Below are 27,992 nucleotides of genomic sequence, written 5' to 3' on the forward strand. Positions count from 1 at the left end.
TATGAGCATTATACTTAATGTTAAAACTGAACATTTGTATTTGATTTACTGGGAATTGTCTTTGTGGTACATGAGATTATTTGTGAGTTTTGGAGTGGTTAAATATTCTAGGCTTTTCTTTTTCCCTGAAACCATTCATCATTCCCAGTCTCTTTCTTAGAGTGGACTTGGTTTTTCATTGATGAGAAGCTAATCAAACTCTCAAACATAAATTGTGGGCCCATGCAGATACAGCTGCTTAGACTTTCCTTTCAGATGTTCCCTCCCCTTCCCCTCAGGCTCTTTCCTTCACTTTTTCTGACAGTTCCTTTCCTATCTCAAATATTTAATTCTTCTCTCCCTGGTCTGTTCCTTTGTTTTATCTCCTAACTTTTATTCCTATCATTCCTTTTTGTATAGTTCAAATTTATAATGCATTCTCATGTTTATTCTATCTGCAGGGCTTTCCATGGCTTCATTCTTAATATTTAACTCTTCACACAATGCCTCGCTCAATGTTTGTGTTCATTTTTAGTCACTGAATGGTTGTTTCACCTACACAAACAAATTGATTTTTGAGCCTCTTAAGGGCCTGATTTCGAGCAGTTCCAGGAAGTATTATTGAATGCCCATTGTGCTCTGTGTGTTTTTCCAAGTGCTAAAGATACACAGCTATGCAAATCTCCGTTCCTGATCTAAAGGCCCATGCAGCCCAGGCTCCATCCAAGGTTAATTTTGACTTGGCTTATTATATTGGATGATGGTCAGATAGTGACTTCTCTCCAGAAAGTGTCTGAACCTCTGATGATTACAGAGCTGCCTCTTCTTATAGTTTTAGAAGAGACTCTATATTTGGTGCTCATCTGGACTTCTAGGGGAAGTCACAGGAAGTCACAGGTTTAGAAGGGGGCCAGAGAGGTGGAAAGTTCAGACACAAAGAGAACAAGAAGTAGAAACATATTTTATCACTGAGTCTACACCCATCATCTGGTTTACTTCCACAACTCTTCTTTGCCTCAAGGTTCCAGAATTTATCTATGACCTTATTTTCTACATCTTAATATGTAATCTTTAAATACAACAAATTTTAGAGGTGCTGGAGAATCTTAAGGACCTGTGCCTTTTCTGCACATGCTTTTGACAGATAATACTATCATTTTTCTTCTTTGAGAAGCCGGTTCCCTATCTTGCCCTCTCTATCCCGGTGCCTTCAGTGAGACCTGAGAGAGAAAATTCATTAGATACCCCCACTGACCTGAATTTTGGTTCTCTTCCTTCTTCAGTTCCATCATCTTGAATCTGGACTCCTTAGCCTTATCAAGGATCTAGTCATAACACCATCTTTTTCATAACCTGCACAAATTTCTGGCTGGTAGGAACATTTATTTTAGGATCACCTCTCCAGAGTCCATTCCTAATTTAGGCCACTCATTGCCCCTCCCTCATTGTCTCCCTCCCTTGATGCCTCCTGCCTTGCATCTTTTTCATCCTTATTTGCAGCTTTGGCTTTGGAGATCTGGGGCCTTGAACAGCAGTCCCCAAGGTCTCCAGCTGTGTGCTAGCTTTTCCTTAAGTCCTATTATTAAGAGAGTGATAAATTATATCCATCAGTATATGGAAGGAAATGTAGAGCAAGGCATTCGTTTTGGTGAAGTAAAAGAATTCCTCTACCCTGGCTAGGTGGCTCAGCTGGTTGGAGCATAGTCCCAGTACACCAAAAGTGTTCAGGGAACATATCTAGGTTGTGGGTTCAATCCCATGTTGTGGTACATACAGGAAATAATTGGTGGATGCTCTCTCTCATGTTGATGTTGTTGTTGTTTTTCTTTCTCTTCCTCTCTCTCTAAACAAATCAATAAAAACATATCCTCTGGTGGGGGTTAAAAATTTTTTTCCCATCCACCTTTTTTCCCCATAGTTTTGATTTCTGGCTACAGCCACTGGAGCTAAGAGCCTTACTTCATGAAAAAGAGAGAACACCTTTCCAGTGGCTGATTTCCCCTGATTTGTCTCTCTACATCCTCCATATCCTAAGAAGACAGAACAAGATGGAAGTTTTTCTCCCTCCTTGGTGGCACATGTATCCATTTCTTTTTATTTTTTATTATTTTCCAATTACAGTTGACATTCAATATTTATATTAGTTTCAGGTGTACAGCATAGTGGTTAGATATTGATATAATTTACAAAGTTGTCCCCTCAATAAGTCTACTGCCCACCTACATAGTTATTACAATGTTATTGATTATATTTTCTATGCTATACTTTCACATCCCATGACTATTTTGTAACTGCCAATTTGTACTTCTAAACTTTTCACCTTTTCACCCACCCATTTCCACTCCCCCCTTCTACCTGGCAACTTTCAGTTTGTTCATGAATGAGAGTCATTTTTAATCAAGTTATCAGTAAGATATGGAGGACAGGAATCATAATGCCAATTGTCTGTAATACGGGGATCTTATGTTGGAATTTGAGTACTTCATTTACATTGTGACTCTGGTTCTTGCTTTGCCACTTTGGGCAAGTTATGTAACCCCCTTGTTCCTTATTTTTTAAATGCACATCATAATTATTGCATAAGACTGTGTTGAGGTTTAAATATAAAGCACTTAGAATAGTATTTAACATGTAATAAGCAGTTAGTTAATGTTAGCTATTATTCTGTTATAATCAATGACACTTATTTTAATGATTTGTATTTTAGAGTGTCTTTCCCCATTCAACATTCAACTACTTGAGAAATAGATTCCGTTTTTTACAATTTTATGGCATGTAGATATCTAAATGATTAAGCTGTAGAATCAATGTAAGGGTCTCCAATTTCTACTACTAGAGGTAGATGATTTCACAGGCAATTTAATGATATGTCCCTGATTGATGGAGAGCAATTTTCATTTTTGTATTAAAGTCACAAACTCATGAGCACCATTCTACTTAGCAAAAAAATTTTAAAAAGTCTACTACATTAGATATTAGTCATAGAAATATGTATAGAGAATAACAGATAAACACTCAGATATATTTCTTTATTCATGAAGGAAATGATGAGATTCAACTTAACTATAACTTAAATTAAATTAATTTTAATAACTAATTATTGACAACATGAGGATGAAAACAAGATTGAGAAAATGTATTTAGGTAAACCTGAACTGACAATCAGGAATGGCTGAAAGTGAGCATTTCTTTAGTGAAAAATATTATAAATTTACAGAAGGAAATGTGAATGAATCATAAAGATCTAACTCAATGAATTTGTTACAAAAATAAGTTCTCCATTGTACCAACCACTATAAACAAGAAATACAATTTTATCAGCTCAGCAAAATCCCCTTTGTGGCCCTATCCAGTCACCTCCAAGATAGGTTTTACATAGTTGTAACCTTTATAAAGTAGAATCATACTTTATGTGTTCTTTTTGGTCTGGCATCAATATTCATCATTAAGTTTGTGAGAAATATCCATGTGTTTGCATGTAGCAGTAGTTTGCTCATTTTCATTTCTATACAGTATCCCATTGTATAAATATACCCTATATTTATTTTTTGATTCTTGATAGTAATAGTTACAACTATTGCAAAAGTGCTGCTCATCATTAAGGTACATATTTATTTTACTGTTTGCTTTGTGCACGTAGGTATGAATTTCTGTTGGGCCTAAGCATAGGAATATAATTCCTTGGATAAGTACATATTTATTTATAATAGATACTGACAAATATTTTCTAAAGTGATTACACAATTTTATATTTCAATAATCTACACTAATAAAAGAGAAACATGGTAATTGGTGTACGACCGCTACCCTTCCCATTGGCTAATTAGCGAGACATGCAAATTAACCACCAGCCAAGATGGCGGCTAATTTGCATACTGCAGCGGGTGACAGTGCCAACCGCCAGCTCCCCTCCATCCAGGGCTGGCGGCAGAGGTCCCTGCCCTCATCCGGGCCTCCGCGGGGAACCCGGGGCTGGCGGGTGGGACCGCGATGTTCTGCACCCGCTCTGACCTCATCCGGGCCTCCCGCGGGGGACCCTGGGCTGGCGGGCGGGACTGCGATGTTCTGCACCCGCTCCGACCTCATCCGGGCCTCCTGCAGGGGACCCGGGGCTGGCGGGTGGGACCGAACCGCTCCACCCTCATCCGGGCCTCCCGCAGGGAACCCGGGGCTGGCAGGTGGGACCACGATGTTCTGCACCCGCTCCAACCTCATCCGGGCCTCCCGCGGGGGAGCCAGGGCTGGTGGGTGGGACCGAACCTGCTCTACCCTCATCTGGGCCTCCCGCAGGGAACCGGGGCTGGCAGGTAGGACCAGAGTGTTCGGCACCTGCTCCACCCTCATCTGGGCCTCCCGCCGGGTCCTGTGGTTGGCGGTGGGGCCGCAGCTATCAGGTACCCACCCGGGTATCCGCTGTGCTACCGGCTGGGCGGCAGCAGTGATCTGACCGCTGGCGCATCCCATGTGCTACCCAACTCGGGCGGGCAGGTCAGGGGCATGCCTGGCAGCCTCAGTCAGTGCCTCAAGCCCCAGCAGCAGCGGCAGTGGCAATAGCAGTGGCGGCAGTGCCCCCGACCTGCCCGCCCAGGTTTGAGCGGCCCCAAGCGGGCAGTGCTTTCCATCAGCCGATGGTTGGCGAAAAATCATGCAGGTGAAATCACCAGCGCCTGCTTTCCCACAGGCCTGAGCCCCTCAGGCCTGTGGGAAAGCAGGCGCCCTGAGCTGGTGATCCCAAAGGCCTGATAGCCGGGCAGTGGAGGCCATGTTGGGACTGGGGAGTGGTGAGCAGGCAGAACATGGCCCTGATTGGGCCAGTCGCTATGACGCCCACTGTAGCCAGCACACCGCCTGATCAGGGGGCCAGCAGCCAACCTTGCAGCCCCTCCCCCCTGCAGGCCTTCCCCTGATCAGACTCTCCCATCCACATGGAGAGCAGGGTGCTCAGAGCCTGGACCCTTCCTGGCAGCCCCGAGTCCCTGGGGTTAAGAATTCTGATGGCCCTGCCCAGAGAGTAGAGGTGCCTGAGGGGCAGGGACAGGGACCACAGGCCTCCAGGGAGCACCGCAGAGTTGGCAATGAGAGGAGAGGGCCTGTGAAGGGGGAGAAGGTGAAGCCAGTGGACATCAGCCCAGAATCCAGCTCTTCCCCTCCAGAGGCAGCAGGACCTAAACCCCAAACCCCAGCCAAAATTGGAAGACCCTGGGGGAGCTTCAGGAAACTCTACGAAAAGCTGCACATTGAGAATGAGAGATTTCGTGAGGCCCTGACCCAGACCATCCCGCTGCTGGAGCAGCTGAAGGTGGAGCTGGAGCGCACCATGCAGAGGCAAGAGCACTTTGCAAAGAGGCGGGCCAGAGCAGGCGAGATTTGAGTGCAGGGCCCTGGAGTGCAAGGCCGCTGAGCTGGAAGAGGAGCTGAAGGGCCTGTCCAATCTCCGAGCTGACAACCAGCGCCTCAAGGATGAAAATGTGGCCCTGATCTGCGTCATCAGCAAACTGTCCAAGTGACCTCGGAGGACTTGCTCCTGCACCCGCATTTATACAGCTGCTTTTGCCACATGCACCCCTTCCCTGTGTGAACATGAGTGATAGGGCTGTCGAGGAGTCTCTGAGAAGCCATAATCTTCCTTGAGATCTCCAGGTTAGGAGGGGAGGACAGAGCCCCCAGGAGCCAAGGGGGCCATCTGAGGCCAGGTAGGGGGACCAAGGCTGCAGGCAGGACCAGAAAGGAACTGGGGACCAGGAAGTGCCAAGACCAGTAACCAGGACCAGAGTGGTCACCCAGAGGTCCCCTCTCACGTGTGCTGCCACCAGTCACCCCTCCAGGCCCTGAGCAGGGATCCTAGAATGTGCCAAGCATCCCGCCGGCCTGGGCCAGGTGAGCATGTATATAGGGTCTGTGTGCAATAGGGAGGGATGTCTTCTATTTTTTGCTGCCCCCTCCCCATCGCTCTCCTGGGCAGGGGAAGAAGGTCTTTTTCAGACATAGCATAGGCACCACAAATTAAAATTGTGGAGTTGCCAAAAAAAAAAAAGAAAAAGAGCAGGCCGGCTGGCCAAATACCCCCTCTCTTCCCACCCCCCCCAACCGCCCCCCCCGCCAGCCACATCCTTGACCAACCTGCCCCACCACAATAGGCCCACAGCCCCTCCCCGTGGCTATCTGCCCCTGATTGCACCCCCCCACCCCAAGAAGGGGCAGGGCTGGGCGGCCAATGTCCTGCAGCCCCTCCCCAGGTTGGCCCCACCCTTGATCCCCCCACTCCAATAGGGGACAGGGCTGGCCAGCCAATCTCCTGCAGCCTCTCCCCTTGCCCAGCCCCACCCCAGATTGCCCCCCTACCCCCACCGCAATCAGGGGCAGGGCTGGCTGGCCAACCACCCATGGCTCTTCCCCCAGGCCACTGGCCCTGATCGCCACCCCCCAACCCATTTGGGGGGGTGGTTGCCCAGTCCACCAACCACAGCCCCTCCCCATGGCCAGCCCCACCCCCAATCGGCCCCCCAACCCCAATCAGGCTGGTGAGGGAGGGGCAGTTGGGAGCAATCAGGCTGGTGGCAGGGGGTAGTTGGGGGCAAACAGGCTGGCAGGGGAGGCAGTTGGGGGTGATCAGGCCAGCAGTTGGGGGTGATCAGGCTGGCAAACAGAGTGGTTAGGGGCAATCAGGCACGCACGCAGGCAGGTAAGTGGTTAAGAGCCAGCTGTCCTAAGTTGCGAGAGGGATGTCCAGCTGCTGGTAAAGGATCGGGCCTAAACAGGCAGTCTGACATCCCCTAAGGAGTCCCAGATTGGAGAGGGTGCAGGCCAAGCTGAGGGGCCCCTCCCCCCAGTGCACGAATTTCGTGCACCGGGCCTCTAGTCCTATATAATAAAAGCTTAATATGCTAAGTGTCCAACCATTCGTTCGATCGTTTGACCAGTTGCTATGATGTGCACTGACCACCAGGGAGCAAGTTAGCTTGCTGCTGGGTTCTGGCCAATTGGGACAGGGTAAGACAGGCCGGACACGCACTGGAACCTTCCCACAGTCCCTCCTTGGCCCCAATCATGCACTGGTGGGGTCACTTGGCCTGGCCTGTGCCCTTTCACAATCCAGGATCCCTTGGGGGATGTCAGAGAGCTAGTTTTGGCCATTATCCCCACCAGCCAGGCCAAGGGACTCCACCAGTGCACAAATCCATGCACCGGGCCTCTAGTAATTCATAAGGCTCAATTGGTTCACATCCTTGACAACACTAGGTATTTACAGCTTTTTTTAAAAAAAGCTGAGATGCCCTGGCCGGTTTGGCTCAGTGGATGGAGCGTCGGCCTGCAGACTGAAGGGTCCCGGGTTCGATTCCGGTCGAGGGCATGTGCCTTGGTTGCAGGCAAATCCCCAGTGGGATGTGTGCAGGAGGCAGCTGATCGGTGTTTCTCTCTCATCGATGTTTCTAGCTCTCTGTCTCTCTCCCTTCCTCTCTGTAAAAAATCAATAAAATATATATATATATTTTTTAAAAGGCTGAGTATGTAGTAGTATCGTGTCATTTTGAATTGCATTTCCCTGATGAGTAATAATGTTGTTGTATACATTTTATATATTTACTAGAGGGTCGGTGCACTACATTCGTGCACTTGGGAGGGGGAATCCCTCAGCCCAGTCTGCACCCTCTCACAGTCTGGGACTCCTCAGGAGATGTCCAACTGCTGGCTTAAGTCTGATAGTGACTGGTCATTCTGCCTTTCAGTTGATTTGCATATTAGCCTTTTATAATATAGGATTAGTTACTTACCTCTTCTCTGAAAGAACTTGTTCTTGTCTTTTGCCCATTAAAAAAAGTAGGTTGTCCGATATTTTCTTATTGATTTTTAGATATTATTTATAAGTTATTTATGTGAGTCTTGGATCAGATATATATAAGACAAATATCTTTACTACTCTATAGCTGTCTTCCTTATTTTCTTAAATATTTTTTCATGGCAATAAGTTATTTTTAATGCAAATTTATTTATGGTTTTGGTTTTATAAAATATTTAAGAGCTATTAAATATAAAAACAATGAATAAAAATCCCTGTGTTATATTACAATAGCTTTACGCTTTTAATAACTCTACCACAAATTTAATTTTGTCTATGGTATGATGTTGATATCAAGAATAATTTTTGTGTCCAGGTTAATTTTGTGTCTTTGATTAGCCTACATTATATTCTGATCGAGTAAGGACTCTGGAGATTAAAAGCATGGTCAGATGCACCCTCTTGCACCCTTTCATTTAGTTCCAACATCATCTTGTTAGCAGAAACAGTCAAAATATCACCAGTGGAATGACAAGTAAGGCAATTTAAGCTTTTATATATGCTTTCAAGCTACCTAATGACTATGCTCTTGTCATAGGCTGGTCCTCCAGAATCAGGTGCTGAGACTGAATTTGGGGTGAAAGGTTTTTATTTGAGGTTAAAACCTTTGAAAAAAAAGAAGAAAGCAGAATTTGGCGGAGGAAGAAATCAGACTGAGATACAGGCTGACAAAGCCTCATCCAAGCTACCAGAAAGCTCTGCAGCAAGTATACTCAAAAGTCTTACTCCATGTTGGGATTGAAATGGCCAGAATATTGAAACCTCTCCTCGGTCACCTAAAACCGGTTAAAGGCAGTGTAGTTCCTATCAGGAGTGGAGGGAAAACTATAGATGTTATCATGCCTGGCACTAAAGAGATGTGGTGTGATTACCTAAAGCACCGTGCTATCAGTATGTTGACTGCACTTCTAGAAAAACAAGAAAAATCCTGGCAAGATGAACTCACTCAAAAAGAAATAGTGTGGGCTGCAGATTGTGGGTTCATGTATGGTACTGGGGGAGGAGGACATGCATTTACTATATCAACTCTAGGTCATTTCACTTCCCACTCATCAACTAACTTTGAGATAATCCTGGGAGAAAATAGAATTCAAATGACTTCTTACAAAAAGATGTTTAAGCCAAAACCGGTTTGGCTCAGTGGATAGAGAGTCGGCCTGCGGACTGAAAGGTCCCAGGTTCGATTCCATCAAGGGCATGTACCTGGGTTGCGGGCACATCCCCAGTGGGAGATGTGCAGGAGGCAGCTGATCGATGTTTCTCTCTCATCGATGTTTCTAACTATCTCTCTCCTTTCCTCTCTGTAAAAAATCAATAAAATATATTAAAAAAAAAAACAAAAAGATGTTTAAATATCCTCATGAGAGCAACTGGAAATAATTGACCTTTGAAGGAAATGTGGAAAATAAATGGCCTCCCATAGGTTCACCAGGGTCTCCTGGGGCCATAAAGACAAGTGCTCTGAGTCCTCACACACAAAGCTGCCATCTGGGGCTCTATTAGCTCCATACCTTACTTGGAAAAGATGCTTTAATACCTTGGGGAAGATTAATTTAGTGTTCCATTTTCTTCACAGGAGGGGTTCAGATGGAGAAAATACTCCTTAAGATTTCAATTGGCTTTCTTCATTTAATAACCTCACTGACTTTGAGAAAAAGCCATATGATCTGATTTTTCAGAGCCAAGATCTTTCTTCTTATTCCTAAAAACCAAGCTCTGCTGCATGTGAGTATGAGAAAATATCCAGAAATACAGAAAATATGATTAGGAGACTCTTATACAAACTGTCTAGAGAGAGAAGATAGCAGAAAGAAAAGGGAAGGATCTCTATAGTTTATAGCTCTGGATGAGTGAACAGATCTCAGTCTGAAGTTGGGGACACTTGGGAAGAGATTTGGGCATGAATACAGAAGATCTGCCATGCCTTGTGGTATGAATATGGTTGGTCCTCCCATATGCTTTTTAGAGGATAAATACAGAAACACTTCCTATTCTATAAGACATTTAAATGAGGCAGAGAGAGGTTATAACTGTAAATGTTAGAAAGTTACTTGAATTTTTACATATTCAACTATATATTCACAATAATCTCTTTATTTTCTTATAGTCTTTTCTCAGCTTATTTTCTCCTCTATAAAGGTTCTTCTTAAAAACCAAGAGAAGCTGCTAGTTGAAGACATGTGAATTTCCCAGAGCATGAAAGACAGGTAAATTTGCATGGAATTCTTGGGAACAGTAAAGAGAAAACTGAGTTGAAGGTTATGGCAAAATGGAATTGGTCCCTTCCACTTTGGGTAGCTTTTTCTGCAGTAATTTAATGCTTGTGCTACATATTCTTTTACTAGAGAAAAATGTTCACAAAATTGCATAAGAGTTTAGATTAAAGATCATTGCTGACAGGTCAGAGAAGTGAGTGAAGTAGTACTTGAAGAACATAGGAAGAGGAGCAGCTATGTGGGATTATCTTTGCATCTAGTGACTAAAGAATAAACTTCATTCATATTTTCAGTAATAACTAAACTTTGGTTTATGTCTCTCACTCTTAGGAATAGAATATGAGAAATTAGAAGTGATTCTGTCAATTTTTTATCCCTTAGGGTCAGGCTAAAAGTGCTGAATCATTGCCCCATGCCCAGATGTCTGGCACCTCAGCACTGTTGAAAACTTGCAGCTGGACCCCATCTCTACAGGTACAGATAACTTCAAAAATTATATTTGAATATTTGAAAGTCTTTAATTTTGGCGGGGCGGGGGAAGGGGGGGAGACAGCTTAGGAAACTCTTCTGGTATGTGACCAAAAAAAAAAAAAATATATATATATATATATATATATATATATATATATATATATGACATGCATTTGTTCTAATTCAGCGGTATTGACTGATGACAATTTTCTCCCAAGTAAATATATTTCTCTCAGACTTCCCCTATTGAGTAAATGACTTAACCATTCTCTAATTTGCTCAAACCAGAAATCTAGAGTCAATCTCATTTAGTAATTCTCTCATTCCTCCTTCCAACGTATCAGCCAGCCTTGGAACTACCACCAATGAATTATTTTCTGTTTACATTTTCTTCATCTCCACTGCTACTCTCCTAGTCAAATCAAGATATTCCTCAGGTGAAGTATTGCAATAACTTTCCAACTACTTCCCTTGCTTTTATCTTGTTTGATTATCTACTCTTCACATAGCAGTCCAAGTGATAACTTAAAAATGCAAATCGGAATGTTACCATTTTCTCCTCCATTGTGATTTTAAACTTTTTAATATTTTCTCATCACAATTATAGTAAAAACAAAGTTCCTGGTATTATCTATTAGGTCTATGAGAGCACTGCCAGGGTCTCTGACATTACCTATTGCCCTTCTACAGTCTGCTCACCAGCTCCAAACATGCTGATTTCCCCTTCTCAATGAAATACTCTTCTCTAGGTCTTCATATGGCCAGGCCTTCTTTGTTATTCAGGTTTAAAGTCAAAAGTCAAATCCTCAGAGATGCAGTCCCAGATCATCCAAATTATTATACTAAACGTATGCAATACCACACCAATCAATCTCCATTAAATAGTGTTATTTTTTAATCACACTTATATTTATCTAAATTTTTAAAATTTATTTTCTAATTTAATTTGTGGTTGACAAAATCAGAAACTTTGTCTTATCATTTAATTCCACTGCTTAAAATGTCATGCCTACACAGTGGGTGCTCAAAAAATATTGGGTAAAGTAATGTATATATGTGTACTTATATATACACATATGTGTATTTGTGTGTGTGTGTGTGTGTCTATGTGTGTGTATCTAGGTATATATGCACATGTATATATGCATAATAGATATGTATAGGTAGTATGTGTATATATAGTATCATATGTTAGATACTTTGCTAGGCATTGAGCAAGGCAAATAAAATGTGGTTTCTATGTGAAAGAAACTCATAACCTAGTGGCAGAAGAGATGTTAAACCTTCTTAAATTCTTTCCTCTACTAACAGACAACTTTCTGTTAGTAGCAACAGAGATCTCATTTAGTATTGGATATGACAGATTCAGAAAGCTATGGCTGGCTATAAGAGGAAGGACATCAGGACAGTGGTTGCTTAAATACAAATGGAGAATTTAAGGGAAGAAATCAGGTTCTGGGGATATACTGTAGTGGACCACAGAAAAATAATGGGGGAAAGAGAAAGAAGCTCTATAGAAAAAAGATAATTTTTTCAAATTGAAGGAGAAACTATTATGAGTGCTATCCTTGTCTGACCTAATCATTTATTTCAGCTCAACTATCTATGACCATCTAACTTCCAATTACTCTGGGCTATTGTAGTAAGGATTAAGTACTTCTGTCATGTCCAGGAAGAAGCTAACAAACACAATGTAAACATTTTTGTTTTGTCTTTCCATCACTTATCTATGGAATTGGGAAGCAAAATATTTCTTTTTCATATCTATCTTCTCCTTAACAAAAGTGCTAGTGACACAGCTTCTCTTCCCCCACTTTTCTCATAGACTCCTGGATCTTTTGTTGAGAATCCAAAGGAATCATGCATATGCAGGATAATATGGGTTAGGAATCACTACTGTGAAGTCAATCATAGCTTTGGGTAGTAGAGTGGAGTAAGGTAAGGGTTCGGTTCTTTGAAATCCCTCATGTATGGATTCTTCTGTGAAGTCTGCATAGTTGATGGGAACGGTTTTTAAGTTGTAACATCAAAATTTCCTGGGGAGCTGGTTAAAATTCAGATAATCCTATAAAACTCCAAGAATATTATGGTCCCTGGAATATGAGTTAAGAACACAAAATTGTCCTAAGAATATGTTTTGAGAAACAATGGCTTATACTGATGTTATTATTACCTTTAAGTAAGAATTCTGGGACGATATATTTGGAGTGCTACCTTGAACATAGAGCTACATTTCTGTGGTAGCTGAATAACTGAGGAAAAAAAGAACATTTCTTCTGGATAAACCCAACATGTGGCCCAACAGCAGCTTCAGTTCCTTCCTGTTGACTGGTTTTCCAGGCTTGGAGGCAGCTCACCGCTGGATTTCTATACCCTTCTTTTTTGTCTACATCTCTGTCCTTTTTGGCAATGGCACCCTCCTCCTTCTCATTAAGGAAGATCACAATCTTCATGAGCCTATGTACTATTTCCTGGCCATGCTGGCAGCCACAGACCTGGGGCTGACCTTAACCACAATGCCCACGGTGCTGGGTGTCCTCTGGTTGGACCATAGGGAGATTGGAAATGTAGCCTGTTTTTCTCAAGCCTACTTTATACATTCACTTTCTTTTGTAGAGTCTGGTGTTTTGTTGGCTATGGCCTATGATCGGTTTATTGCCATCTGCAACCCCCTTAGATATACCTCTATACTCACTAATACTCGAGTAGTGAAAATTGGGCTGGTAGTACTGATGAGGGGCTTTGTATCTGTTGTTCCTCCAATTTCACCCCTCTACTTTTTCCCATATTGCCATTCCCATGTCCTTTCCCATGCATTCTGCCTTCATCAGGATGTCATTAAACTAGCCTGTGCTGACACCACCTTCAATCGGCTGTATCCAGTTGTCCTTGTAGTCCTTATATTTGTATTAGATTCTCTGATTATCCTCATCTCCTATGTGTTGATACTCAAGAGTGTCCTGAGCATTGCCTCCAGAGATGAGCGGACCAAGGCCCTCAACACCTGTGTCTCCCATATCTGCTGTGTCCTGGTTTTCTACATCACAGTGATTGGATTGTCTCTAATTCATCGGTTTGGGAAGGAGGTTCCACATATTGTCCACCTCATTATGAGCTATGTCTATTTTCTGTTTCCTCCACTAATGAATCCTATAATCTATAGTGTCAAGACCAAGCAGATCCAGAGTGGTATTCTTCATCTTTTTACTACCCATAGAGTTAGACCCTGATCTCTGACCATTACAGCCCTTCATTTGAGAACTCTGATTTGTGACATGGGAACAAAGAAGTTTCATATCAACCACCCATGATCATATTTCTTGGTAAAATAATTACCAAAGTAGAGCTACAAATTATTCTAAGATAGCTCTTTAAGCTCAGGTCTTAGACCTAATGTAGTCTGTGCAATAATAAAAAAAAAAAACCTGTATACTAAATATCTCTGTTTGACACTCAATTCTTGTAATAACACTAATTTAGGTGTTTATAGTTGTGTCTATAATGTAACTATCATGAATTTCTTTGGAGTTAGAATGGTGGCCAGCAGGAACAGAGTTATAAAATTATGAGTTGGTTTGGGTGAAATAGAGTAAAGTTTTGTATATTAATACCCAATTCAACCTCAAACTCCCACAAATTCCCCCACAGATATTCATACAAACTATAGGGACCTATATGCTTGGTCACTGAAGCCCAGAATTTCCCTGAGAAAAAAGTATGAATTCTTTCTTAAATAGTGTTTTAATTGTCATATCAACTACCTGATTGGTTCCTTCCCCCTCCATCAAATGATAAAAGAAACCATGAATAAATGAGAAGAAATAGACCTAGTCCTTGTACTTTCTATCTTTGTCCTCATTACTATCTTACTATCATTACTATCATTATATGCCAATCTTTAGCTCTGATGTTGGTACCATCTCCAGAACACTTACCAGAGCCTAACTAGTCTGTTTGAGTAGAAGAGGCAATTCCCTTATTTCTCCTTTTGCTATGAATAAGGCCTAAGGGACTGAGGGAATAGGTTTTCATATCTTTTGGTAAAAATAGTCACTTTCTAGATGTATCCTGACTTTATTTTATTAAGTGTGACTTTCCCAAGAAATATACTATTATTATTATTATTAAAATATATTTCATTGATTTTTTACAGAGAGGAAGGGAGAAGGATAGAGTTAGAAACATCAGTGACAGAGAAACATTGATCAGCTTCCTCCTGCACACCCCCCACTGGGGATGTGCCCACAACCAAGGTACATGCCCTTGACCGGAATCAAACCTGGGACCCCTCAGTCTGCAGGCCGACGCTTTATCCACTGAGCCAAACTAGTCAGGGCTAAAATATTACTTTTATTTGATCAAAATTTTATGAAGAGTTAGGAAGGGACCTGTGACCCAAGTTAAAATATCCTCAAAAAGTGTAGTTTATGTCTTCATTACATCTAAATCAGAGCAGGAAGAGAACCAAGTGAGCCAGGAAATGGAATTAGATAGAAGATATTATTGACATCATTGGTCCTTTGTCCAGATCGCTTTGAAAAACTGTACACCTACCCCTTGCTCCTGTGATTGTTGGCTTCTCATTGTCCACATTACAGCTTTCTTCAAGTTATTTACTCTCAACCCAATTAGAATTGCCTCACCAAGATTATGGCCCCTGGTGCCAAGGAAGAAGGCTGTGGACATATACTGACCATCTTGCCTTCTGAAGTTCAACTCCAGATTGGAGTTTGTATGTCTTTACTTATCTCCTCCCCTGTATCCTCTGCTTTTCATCATTTCCTGTCTCCTGAGGGCATTCATTCATTAATTGCATGCATCTAAATTCCTTTCTCAGGCTTTGCTTATAGAGATTGCAACATGAGAAACCTACAACTCTCATTTCTTTTTCCATTTCATCAATAAATGTAATTGTGAAAAGGCTAAGGTTATAAAAATAGAATAACTATTATTTTACTCCATTTATCCTCTATGACATCCAAGTAACACTGTCTGAATACCACATATCAAATATGAGTGCGAGTATGATGGTAAATTATGTCCTGTTTTCAATTATCTATAAGTCTTACTGTGGTAAAATGCTAGGTATTATTAGCAATCATTTTGAAAAAGTGTCTCCCAAGAAAAACTGCAAATAGGTTTTGTATATGTAAGCAGGGTAGATTTCAGAGTGGTCCACTAGACCAGTGGTTGGCAAACTCATTAGTCAACAGAGCCAAATATCAACAGTACAACAATTGAAATTTCTTTTGAGAGCCAAATTTTTTAAACTTAAACTATATAGGTAGGTACATTGTTATTAACTTAATTAGGGTACTCCTAAGCTGGCCTTTGCTGAAAACGTCCTCAATCTGATTGAGGTACGTTCGCTGAGGTCGACCCCTTCCAACTCTCCCATCCACACTCGTCTTGTATACTTGTTTCAGATAGACGAGTGTGGATGGGAGAGTTGGAAGGGGTCGACCTCAGCAAATGTACCTCAAAACAATGTACCTCCCCCACACTGCATATCCCGCGGCCTGCCTGACTGCATCTCCCGTCGCTCGACTGACCGACACCCCCCACTTCTTCTAATGCCACTTCTTCAAAATAGACTCGCCCAGGACGAAAACCGACTTCTGCGCATGGGCCATGAAGTTTCAATCTCACTGCACATGTGTGGCCGAACGTGGTATTTTGTGGAAGAGCCATACTCAAGGGGCCAAAGAGCCACATGTGGCTCACGAGCCGCAGTTTGCCGACAACTGCACTAGACCAACATACCAACACATCAGTGAATCTCCTTCATGAAGAGCCATCTGTGAAGTCTGTAATTCTATCTAATAATCCTATCTAATAAAGAGGGAATATGCTAATTGACCCTCACACCATCACAAAGATAACGGCACCCACAGCCAATAAGGAGGGAATATGCTAATTGACTGCCCTGCCATCAAAGTTGTTGGCACCCACAGCCACAAGATGACCAGCAGGGGAGGGCAGTTAGGGGAACCCAGGCCAGCAGGGGAGGGCACTGGGGAGAACCGGGCCTTCAGGGGAGGACAGTTAGTTGCAACCAGGCTGACAGGGGAGGGTAGTTAGGGGTGACCAGGCCAGCAGGAGAGGGCAGTTGGGGGGACCGGGCCAGCAGGGGAGGGCCGTTGGGGGCAATTGGGATGGCAGGGGAGGAGTTAGGCATCAATCAGGCTGGTAGGGGAGTGGTTAGGGAGTGATCAGACTGACAAGCAGAAGCAGTTAGGGGCAATCAGGCAGGCAGACAGGCAGGCAGGCAGGCAGGGGAGCAGTTGGAAGCCAGCAGTCCCAGATTGTTAGAGGAATGTCCAACTGCTGGTGGGATCGGGCCTAAACCAGTAGTCAGACATCCCCCAAGGAGTCTCAGATTGGTGAGGGTGCAGGCTGGACTGAGGGACACTCCCTCCCCCTGCCAGTGCACAAATTTTGTACAACAGGCCTCTAGTTTAGCTTATAATCATTGAAGACAAAAACAAAAGCCCAAACAAACACTTGTATGGAGAAGTGATTAATAAATTCACTGGTGGCCTATTGAGGTAAATAAACAGCATTTAGTATAGGAGATCTATTGTATATAAGAATTTATACTAGGAAAATGTTTTTCAGTATCAGCATCTCTCTTCTAAAGAATATTATAATTTTATAGCATGGATTTAAAAATATAATTTTCATAAGGATATTAAGTTTGAGTTAGGAAATAAAATCCTGCCAAAACCGGTTTGGCTCAGTGGATAGAGCGTCGGCCTGTGGACTGAAGGGTCCCAGGTTCGATTCCGGTGAAGGGCGTGTGCCTTGGTTGCGGGCACATCCCCAGTGGGAGATGTGCAGGAGGCAGCTGATCGGTGTTTCTCTCTCATCGATGTTTCTAACTCTCTATCTCTCTCCCTTCCTCTCTGTAAAAAATCAATAAAATATATTAAAAAAAAAAATCCTGAGTGCATTTCTGTGAATTAAAAAAAAATCTATAAAAAGATCAGAGAGTGAGAAATATTAGAGATAAACTGAAAATCCATATATCACCTAACAAGTCAGCAGGTTATTTCTCCTTCAAATACAAAATGAAATCATGCTAGGCGAAGGGCAGATGAGTTTTATTCAACTAATTAATAAATAATTGTTGGGTTCTTTCTTAGGAGTACAAACTTTTATAGTGTAAATTAAAGGTGATATCTTTAATGATACTTATTAAACATTAGGAGTATTAGATTAGGAATATTTAAAAACCCAGGGATCTCTCTATGCAATTATAGAATGTAAATCAATTTTTATTTTGTAGCCTAAATCCTCAGACAGGGTCATTTTTATGAATAAGCTCATAAACAGAATTTATTTTTATAGGATATTTAGGAGTTTATGTCCTTAGACACTAATGTGTGTCACCAAGCTGACAGGTAGTAGTGGCAGTGAATAGTGAAGAATCCATCCAGGGGAATAAATTAAATGATTGCATCTGCACAGACTAATGTGAAATGCTGAAGGCTGACATAATAAAATCAAACTTCATAAAAAAAAAAAAAAGAAGGCTGTTAAATGTCAACACAGGCTTGTTCCACAAATTGCAAACTCCCTAAGGTAAAGACTTCCCTGAGTCATTAGTGAAGGTATTTAGATGCCTGATTGTAACCTTCATCTATGTCATAAGTAATATGAAACAGGAATGGGACCTAAGCTGTGTGGCACCACAGCCAAATCCAGAGCTAAGGAATGGTCAGTCCTGGGGAAAATATTTAAACTCAAAAAGGTAAGATATTTTAAATAATGTGACTACCTGGATATTTAAGACACGTTGTCTCATTAAAATTGAGCTCTGTGGCCCAAAAAGAGATGGGCATTAACTGATGACTCTGGTCAGGAAACACTACATCAAAGGCTTTCATTTCATGAGATGAGAAGTCCTTCCAAATCCTAGAGGTTATGCTGAAGTGATTCTGTATTTTACAGGCAGTACAGCAGGGAATATGTAGGAAATGAAAATGGTTTGGGGAACATGCATGACAGAGCTGTTCATGAATAGCTGCTTAACAAAAAGATAGACGCTGTTGGTGCTTTGTTCACCTCCTCCCAAGCCCCCTAACCTGGCAGTTTTGAGCTGTTCCTGTTCTCCAGAGATTTGTCCTCTGCCTCACTAGAAAGTTATCCTAACCTTGGAGCATCTTGCCTCAAATGACTTTCCATTTGTTCTAGACCAGTGGTTCTCAACCTTCCTAATGCCGAGACTCTTTAATACAGTTCCTCATGTTGTGGTGACCCCCAATTTCATTGTTACAAATTGAACATAATTAAAGCATAGTGATTAATCACAAAAACAATATGTAATTATATATGTGTTTTCTGGTGGTCTTGGGAGACCCCGGTGAAAGGGTCATTTGACCCCCAAAGGGGTCGCGACCCACAGGTTGAAAACCACTGTTCTAGAGAAAGTGTATTTCCAGGAATGGTGTACATAGGGGTAAGAGAGTTATATAGGTGAGAGGGTAAATCTATCTTCGATATGTGAAAGATCAGCTTGGACATTATGTGGATTACCTAGGGTGCTCACTACTTTCATCTCATTTTGAGTTCAAATTATGGCTATCCTATATCGTCACTCCTAAATTTGTACTCGATACAAATAGTTTTCAGGCATAGGGACATTTCAGACATTTCCAGAGACTGTCTCTTAATCATGACTTTCCACACCCGACCAAGTTTCACAAAGGCTTATGAGCACAGGAGAGTTCGGGAGGAATTTAACTGAATCTGAAATGTCGAACACCAAAATGTGACCTCCATGGTTGAATACATTGCATACACCCTCCTTGTAAAGTCTCACAGTTGGGCTAGGATCCAGGACAAATTTAGAAGACAAGGCTCAAACAATAGAGTTCCTCAGATCCGTATCTCTGCCAGAATATGAATATACCCTTTCTACTCAATTACAGAGTATTACAGAAACCCAAGGATGGTAAGAACACCTTCATCAATGTCCATGGCATCATCTTACTACAAGATACTTAAAGTGAAAGATTTTTTACTTGACTTGCATTGATTTAGCAACAAGAACTATGACCTTGGGTAAGACTAAGAGATAAATAAAAAGCTCACTGTTTGAATTTATTAGCAATTTCACTCATATATGAGAAAATATAACTTCAGGAATGCATATGTCCAGTACTATAATGAGTAATCTCATTTTAAACCAAGGGAAGGTGTCAGGAAATGATCAAGCTTCATCTTAATTTAGTGAGTTTACTTGCTCCGGGATTTAGAAATAACAAAGTCAAATGTGGTTTTGATGGTATCTTCTCTTTTGTGAGGTGATGCTATGAAGGGACCGCGATGATCTGACAGCAAGACTTTCATCTCTTAGATGAAGCTACAATTTTGTTTACTGTCTGCAATGAAAATGTGGGAATACAGGACACAGCTCTGGGGCCCAACTCTTTCTCCCAAAGAGGCCAGGAAAAGATATCCTAGAAGCCTAATTATCTACAGCCGCAGGGACCCTGGGGGACCATTTTTCTGTACAGATAACTTCACCAATTAATAATGTTAGCAGTCTTCAAAAGTAACATGCGTACCACATTCTAGGTCAAGATCCAGCAATTACTTCTCCCATTAATTCCTGGTGCCCCAGGTAAGGCTCTGATTGTCATAGAAGAACAGAATGGAGATAACAGAAAGGAAAATAAAGATAACTGCTCTTCTTGGACTACCCTTCCTTCATGTAGGTGTTGCAAGAAGGTAAATAGAAAACCGAGGAAAGCTATTATTTGTCCCTATGGACCTGTCCAGTGAAATGGATTATTAGCCTAGAGCTATCAAGAATATTTTTCCTACAGAAGGCAATTTTTTTTTTGGAAGAGGCAAGAAGGGGAAGAGAGACTGATATTGAGAGTGAATGTGCAGAGCGGGATCATCATAACACATGTAGGACTATGCTGCATCTTCTCTTCCTCTAGGTTCTGTTCTCTGTGTTCAGTATTCTTTCTCTCATATCTTTCTCTGTGACATTGCTGCTATCTCTTTCCTCTTCTTTGTGCCTTTTGCCTTCAGTGATTTGACTAATTCTCAGTTATAGAACAAAACAATTCCTATCTTTAAGAGTTACTGTTCCATTAAGGATTAGAAATAAATATTGCATAAGAACTCTAGTGGTTGAGACCAAGTCAGAACTGATCAATCAATCATGCCCACAAATGGGGGAAAATTAAAGTCTGGAGGGCCTGATGATATCACATATATAAGTAGTTGGTGAGTTATTGGTATCTCTTATTTGGACATTTGTGAAAAGACAGTGTATGGATTAGACAACTTACACATTAGCCAATTATGGTATCAGTATTATTTGAAAGTCAGTGCCATTACATAAATCATTTTAACCATCAGCATACCAGCTAGGCAGTGCATCATGTTAATAATAATATAATTAAAATTTTAGAAATCATTTCATGATCAGCAGGCCAAAGTCTTTCATTTCTTCCAGGAGAATTGATGCTTAATATAGCAGTTAGTAATATTAAACAATGGTAGTATTGGATTGAAAGTGCACCCATGTTTTAAATATGTTTTTATTGATTTTTTTAGAGAGAGAGAGGGAGAGAGAGAAACATTTGTGAGAGAATGTGAGAAAGAAACATCAGTGCCTGACTGGGGATTGAACCCAAAACCCAGGTATGTGCCCTGTGTCCTATCCTGGAATCGAACTGTCCACCTTTCAGTGCGCAAGACAACACACAACCAACTGAGTCACACTGGCCAGGGAGGTGCATCCATGTTTTAATTAGAATGATTTAATTAAAGATACTAAGTCTGAGGGACTGATAGTAGAAATGTGAAAGACAAAACATTTTGTGTTAAGTTTTGTGCTGAAGCCTGGGTGTTACAGGAAAGACATCTGGAACTTAGTTAGAGGAAGAGGGGCAAAGTGAAGGATAAGATTGTAATAAAACCAAAAAGAGTGTAATGGATATAAAAAGGAAGAAGCAGGCGAATGACAGGATGGAGATGACATCCAGTTAAAACTTAGGTGTATTATCAAAACAGACGGAAGTCATCAGGCATCTTCCAGGGTTACCCAAAATTAGATGAACTATGCATCTAAATGAAAAACAAATGTGAAAGTTATATAGGGCATTTCGATGTGTCAATAGCTAATTGACATAATAATTAACTTAAACTAAATATTGCTTTTTACTAATAGATAAGATACGACTAATAGCAATCCCTACTGCCTTAGTTTTCTATTGCTTGGAATGAATTGCCCCAAACTGTGGTGTTTAAATCAACACTCATTTATAATAGCACAGTTCTGCAGGTCAGAAGTTTAGCAGGCTTGAGTGGGTTCTCTCCTTAAGAAATCTTAAGGACAAAATCGAAGTTTTGTCGGACACTTACTTGTAGGGTCTAGAGAAGATTTCATTTCCTAATTCATTCATATTGTTGGCAGAATTCAGTTTCTTGTGGCACTAAAAGTCTCAGGTGCCTGCCTTTTCTAGAATGTCATAAAAGCATACAATATGGAGTGTTCTCACATTGGCTTCTTTTACTTAGTAAGATGCACAAAAGTTTACTTCATGTTTTTTTATGGTGTGATAATTTATTTCAGTGGTTCTCAACCTTCCTAATGCCGCAACCCTTTAATACAGTTCCTCATGTTGTGGTGACCCCAATTTCATTGTTACAAATTGAACATAATTAAAGCATAGTGATTAATCACAAAAACAATATGTAATTATATGTGTGTTTTCCGATGGTCTTAGGCGACCCCTGTGAAAGGGTCTTTCAGCCCCCAAAGGGGTTGCAACCCACAGGTTGAGAACCATTGATTTATTTCCTTTCACTGCTGAATAATATTCCATTGTTTGGATGTACCACAGTTAATTTATCCACTGATCTAATGAAGGACATCTTATTTGCTTCCAAGTTTTTGTTTGTTTGTTTGTTTTGTTGTTGTTGCTTTTTAAAAAAAATATGTGTTGTTGAAAGTAATATATATGTCCCCTTTTTCCTCCATTAACCCCTTCCAGCCCACCCCAACCCCCATCTCAGGCCTTCACCACCCTATTATCTGTGTTCATGAGTTATGCATATATGGTTGATTTCTTTGGTTGATTTCTTCCCACCCACCCAGTCCAACCTTCCCTCTTAGAATATGTGTAGTCATAAATTTTTAACTCCTTTGGGTAAATACCAAGAAGTGCAATAATTACATTTTATGTAAAAGTAGGTTTCATTTTGTATGTAGCCGCCAAACTGATTTCCAAATGATTGTATTATTTTCCATTCCCATCAGCAATGGCTCAGAATTCTTGTTGTTTCATATCCTTGCCAGTATTTGGTAGTTGTCGATATACAGGATTTTGGCCACTTTACTAAGTGTATAAATATCTGCTTTTTTTTACCACTATATGCCCTGAATTGAGCACAAAACTATGAGATTTAAAGAAGCAAGAAATATCAGATGACTGAGTAATATAGACAAATCTGATTGCTTTTAATTTTGCCTTTAATTAAACATTAGGAATTGTGGGGGCGGGGGGGGGGGGGGGGGGAGTTTCCACATTCTGTCTTCTGAAGCCAAATACAATACTTCCTTAAAGCAGAAAATTGTAAAACTCTATAAAATTTAGGTATATAAAAATCCCATGAAGTCAGATAATATCTGAAAAGACTTCAGGCACCCTTCTTTGGGGGTCCCTAAATGCGGTGGTTTTGTAGATTTGCATGATAATTTAGCCACAAAAAAATTGTGAGTCAATTCAAGTAAAGATGGCAAAAGAAAGCTTTTTTTTTTCTCATAAGATCATGAAGTTTGTGCCCTTAATGTTCATTTTTGTAGTTACCATCAATTCCTATTTATTAAATCAATGAACACATAACATGAATGAATGGTGAATCCAAAATTAAACTATCAAATTCTTTCCTGTAATTTAAAATATGCTTACAATAGAGATGAGAATAAACTAGAAGACTTCTGTCTTCTAGGATTGGACAAAGGACCTTGGGTTTCAGTTGAGATCAGGTCAGCCATTTGAATAAGCATTAGCTGAGGATTCTGACCCAGATAATAAAAGGTTAGAAAATATTGGAATTATAGAACTGGAATGAGAAATTTATAAAGGTGGGATACAAGGCTAGCAGAATTCTATACAAAGACTGTGATTTCTTTTTTTAATGATAGGACAAAATTAATTTTATAGTCTAAAGGTGTACTGTCCAATACTGTAGGCTGTGCTTAGCTTGAGTTAGTATTTCCTGGAAGTGTAAACTAAATATTGGATTTTGAAGCATTAGTACAATAAAATATAAAATATTTCATCCATGAATTTTATACTGCTTATATTTGAAATGATAATATTTTGAATATAGCAGATTAAGTAAAATACATTATTGAAACTATTTGTCAGTCTTCCCTTTTTGAAATCTTCTTAATATGCCTATTAGAAAATTTAAAATCACATATGTAGCTTAAATTATATTTCTACTGGACAAGACTATTTAGAGAGACTTTATTTTTATTTGTTTGTTTCAATGCAGGTGTCCACCATGTGGTCCAACACTAGTGCTGCCCCTTTCCTACTGACTGGCTTCCCAGGTCTGGAGACATTTCATCCTTGGATTTCCATCGCCTTCTTTGTCATCTATATCTCCATCCTCCTCGGCAATGGCACACTCCTCTTCCTTATCAGAGAAGACCACACTCTTCATGAGCCTATGTACTATTTTTTGGCTATCTTGTCAGCCACAGATCTAGGAGTGACTTTTACAACAATGCCCACTGTGCTTGGTGTCCTGTGGCTGGATCACAGGGAGATTAGCCATGGAGCTTGCTACTTCCAGGCCTATCTAATCCATTCACTCTCAATTGTGGAGTCTGGAGTCTTGCTTGTTATGGCCTATGATCGTTTTATTGCCATCTGCAACCCCTTGAGATACACCTCCATTCTCACCAATGCTAAGGTGGTGAAGATAGGTCTAGGGGTTCTAATGAGAGGATTTATACTTATTATGCCCATAATCATCACCCTCTCTAAATTTCCCTACTGCAGGTCCCATGTCCTCTCCCATGCCTTCTGCTTGCACCAAGATGTGATCAAACTGGCCTGTGCTGACATCACTTTCAATAGACTCTATCCTATAGCCCTGGTCTCATTAACTGGCTTCTTGGACTCTATGCTTATCCTTATCTCTTATATCTTAATCCTTAAGACTGTTATGGGCATTGCTTCAGGTAAGGAGCAGACAAAAGCTCTAAACACCTGTGTTTCCCATATTAGCTGTGTACTGGTTTTTTATGTCACTGTGACTGGGCTGACCCTCATTCATCGATTTGGGAAATATGTGCCACATGTAGTTCATATCATCATGAGTTATATCTACTTTCTCTTCCCCCCATTTATGAATCCAATAATCTATAGTATTAAGACCAAGCAGATTCAGAATGGTATCAATCGCCTTCTCTCTTTCCATGGAAATTGAGCTTGATTTACTTACTTAGGGGATGCTCCCCATTGAAAGATGAGTTTCTCAGCAGAATGAACTATATGATGCCAATGTGTCTTAGAATTAAAAGGATTGAAATTCCCGTCATTTAAAAGACATAGAGCCATTGCTCTTATTCTCAGCTCCTTGCCCCATCACATCACTAATGACATTGGCTTTAGTTTTGTTGCACTGCTTGCTAGATTGGTTTGCTATTTTCTTTCATTTTCTACGCTGGAAGAATCATTAGTCTTAATGGTTTTGAGGTCAATGACACTTGAAATGATTGCAGGGCCTACGCAAAGAAAGGAGGTTGATAGAGTTTCCAGCACTGTGTGGAAAAAACAGTTCAGATATTTCCTCTGTGCCTCGATTTTAGAACCCCCCACCCCCACGCCACTGGTACTACAGGGCACTAGAGTAGATCAGAAATAGATGAGAGTAAGGTATTCAGACCAAGAGAGGTCTTGCTGTTATAACAACCAGAAGCCAAACAAGAAGGATTTCAGCAGATGCCAACGTGGTTAGCAGCCCACAAAGAATTGTGAGAAGAACTTTAGTTGATAATATCTGATGTCTTCCAACTAATGAGCTGAGGACTCCAAATTACTTACTAGTATAATAAAATAAAGTTCCATTTCCTGCACACCTAAGGTTTTGTTTTGTGTTCTGCAATTCATAATTTCTACATATGAAAAAGAGATACAAATAATGGAAACATTCTAATAATAACATCTCTTTTTTTCTGGAATGAGAGGTTAGTAATAAACTGCCTTCAAGAAATATTATAATGTTATAGTTTTGAAACACAAAGTTAATGTAGGGACTTCCATGCATTTTATTCCTTATAGAAGTCAACATGATCAACATCTGTACTTTAGCAGTATATGAAGAAAGGCTATGTGTTATTATTTCATCAAGAGATAAGAAGGGTTAGAAAGAATTTTGCACATTAAGCAAAATTATAGAAAATATGTTGGCAAATGAAATACCAATATATTCAAGCAATAATTAGCCCGTGGCTTTTTTTTTTAATTTGAGAAGATGAATGTCCCTGGGAAGTTTTCCCCAATCCCAAAAATATTTTTTATGTGCTCCCCTTAGCATGCTACCATCTGTGCAGTAACAGTGCTATGAAAATTTAAGATATTTTCTTTCTAATACCCACTATTGTGTTATATTCTGTGGGAAAAAAAGACCACATTGCTCATTGTGAACCTGGCACAAACTGATCAATTATGTAAAAATTAAATAATTTTAAGAGAAAAAATTGACTGTCATGCACATGGCTACTAAGGAATTTATTGATGTTCTTCTGTATCAGAACTTATTTTCCCCCAAAGAAGCAGAAAAAACAAAAATGCAATTGGAATTCATAAGTTCTAGGAAGAAAAATGGTACAAGTGATCCCTGGGATAAACTAAATCATGTTTGGCATTTGAAGGACACAACGAAAAGGACATTCATTGATTTCTTAAATCCCAATGCCTAGGATTCTTGGTGTAGGGAAGATGTCACATAACCAAGTCCTGACATTTCTATATCTGCTGGCCTTTGAGTTTTCAGTTTTCTTCACACATCTTTTGGGAAACACTTTGTTTAGAGAGAGGAGAGAAGGTAGAGAAATCAAAGAATCTCTTGAGTGGCTATAAAGATGTAACTCTGGGGAGGTGATTTCTACATACATAGCTTGCTAATGAGACCTCTTGAGGAGGCTACACAAAGAAATCATCTGGAGTGAGTCTTCAAATAGTTCAGCAATGGGTACCTGTCCCAATAATAAGACCTGAATTGATGAATGTGAGGGACAGAAATATGAATTCACTCCTTTCCCCTCTAAAGTAAGATGCAATCAAGGAAAACAATTCTAAAAGTTTTTTCCAGAGGTTTGCATAGAGTGAAGATCGCAGCTGCTATGGGCAACACTACATTCAGATTTTTTTCTTTCTTTCCAATAAGTGTATTAAAGAAACTGTATTGGATTTGTACTTTCTAATCTGGACCCATAGATTGGCAGAAGGATAACTGTGAATGCCCTAAATTAAATGTGACATTATGTGCTCTTATTAATTTGTCTGGATAGAGAATTATAGTTTTTATTAGATCCTAACAGAAGACTGTGTTTACTTAAGGAACTGCTCTCTTATAAAGGACATTGGTAATTATCAGTGAGGCTCAAGGATAAATCCTGAGATGCTGGCTCTGGCCCATCACCCTGGTGCCTATGGGAGCCATTCCTCTATTCCACTCAGGAAGGGTGGAGTGTATATAAAGAGCAGACAAGGGCGGAGGGGAGAGGTATCATACTATCTTCTCTGGCCATTTATTTATTTGGTATTTGAGATAGATTCATAATTCACTATTTTATTTTAAGGTCCATCTTTTTAAGCCTAAAGAATCTTTCATGGACAGAACAACATTTGCACAATTATAATTTAAATTTCTATATGACTTAAATGTACTTTAATTTTAGGAATCTCCCAGTTTGGGTGATTTTTATCTCAATGAGTACCATGTCAATGCAGATGTAACGTCAGAGTATTTTGTAACACAAGAGTTGATTTGCCCTGATTCTGGTCTACTTCTGCTATTAAGGACATCTTATGAAGGAGGAAAGCATTCTCCTGCTGAGTATGGAGACATGCCTTGATGCTTCCAAATGTTTGATGAAATAACTCTGCAGCATAAAAGGTAATATGTCTTCAATTTTGGATTGTGGCAACCAAGAATATAGACATAGTGGAGATGACTGACATATTTAAGGTGTGGGAGCATTATAATGTGACCAGTCACATAAGCAACAACTCCTCAGGAGTTGAGTGTTAGAGGAAAAGGAGACAGGGCTAAGTGAAAACATAGAGAAAGAATCTCAACATATAATTATGTGAAATGATTTTGGAAACAAGAACCATTGAATGGTGAAGGAACAATAAAAACAATTTCATGAGAATACTTAGAAAGAATGAGATAATTAACCAGGTAGAAAAATAAAAAAGCATCTATCTCCAAAGGTG

General features: G+C 40.5%; 2 protein-coding genes across 2 annotated transcripts; both read left to right on the plus strand.

Moving 5' to 3' along the window:
- The first annotated feature begins 10,442 nt into the window (after window positions 1-10,442).
- LOC139018118 (olfactory receptor 51B2-like) lies at window positions 10,443-24,975 on the plus strand. The gene is made up of 2 exons (XM_070426758.1): window positions 10,443-10,506; window positions 24,034-24,975. The coding sequence occupies exons 1-2, from the start codon at window positions 10,453-10,455 to the stop codon at window positions 24,973-24,975; spliced, it is 996 nt and encodes a 331-aa protein (XP_070282859.1). The 5' UTR covers window positions 10,443-10,452.
- On the plus strand, window positions 12,795-13,733 carry LOC139017613 (olfactory receptor 51B5). Its single transcript, XM_070426259.1, has one exon. It carries the CDS (start codon window positions 12,795-12,797, stop codon window positions 13,731-13,733), a length of 939 nt encoding a protein of 312 aa, XP_070282360.1.
- Window positions 24,976-27,992: the final 3,017 nt, after the last annotated feature.

This window comes from Myotis yumanensis, unplaced genomic scaffold, assembly GCF_028538775.1.
Source record: "Myotis yumanensis isolate MYYU_CA2020_CCGP unplaced genomic scaffold, mMyoYum1.0.hap1 SCAF_10, whole genome shotgun sequence".
Taxonomy (NCBI): Eukaryota; Metazoa; Chordata; class Mammalia; order Chiroptera; family Vespertilionidae; genus Myotis; species Myotis yumanensis.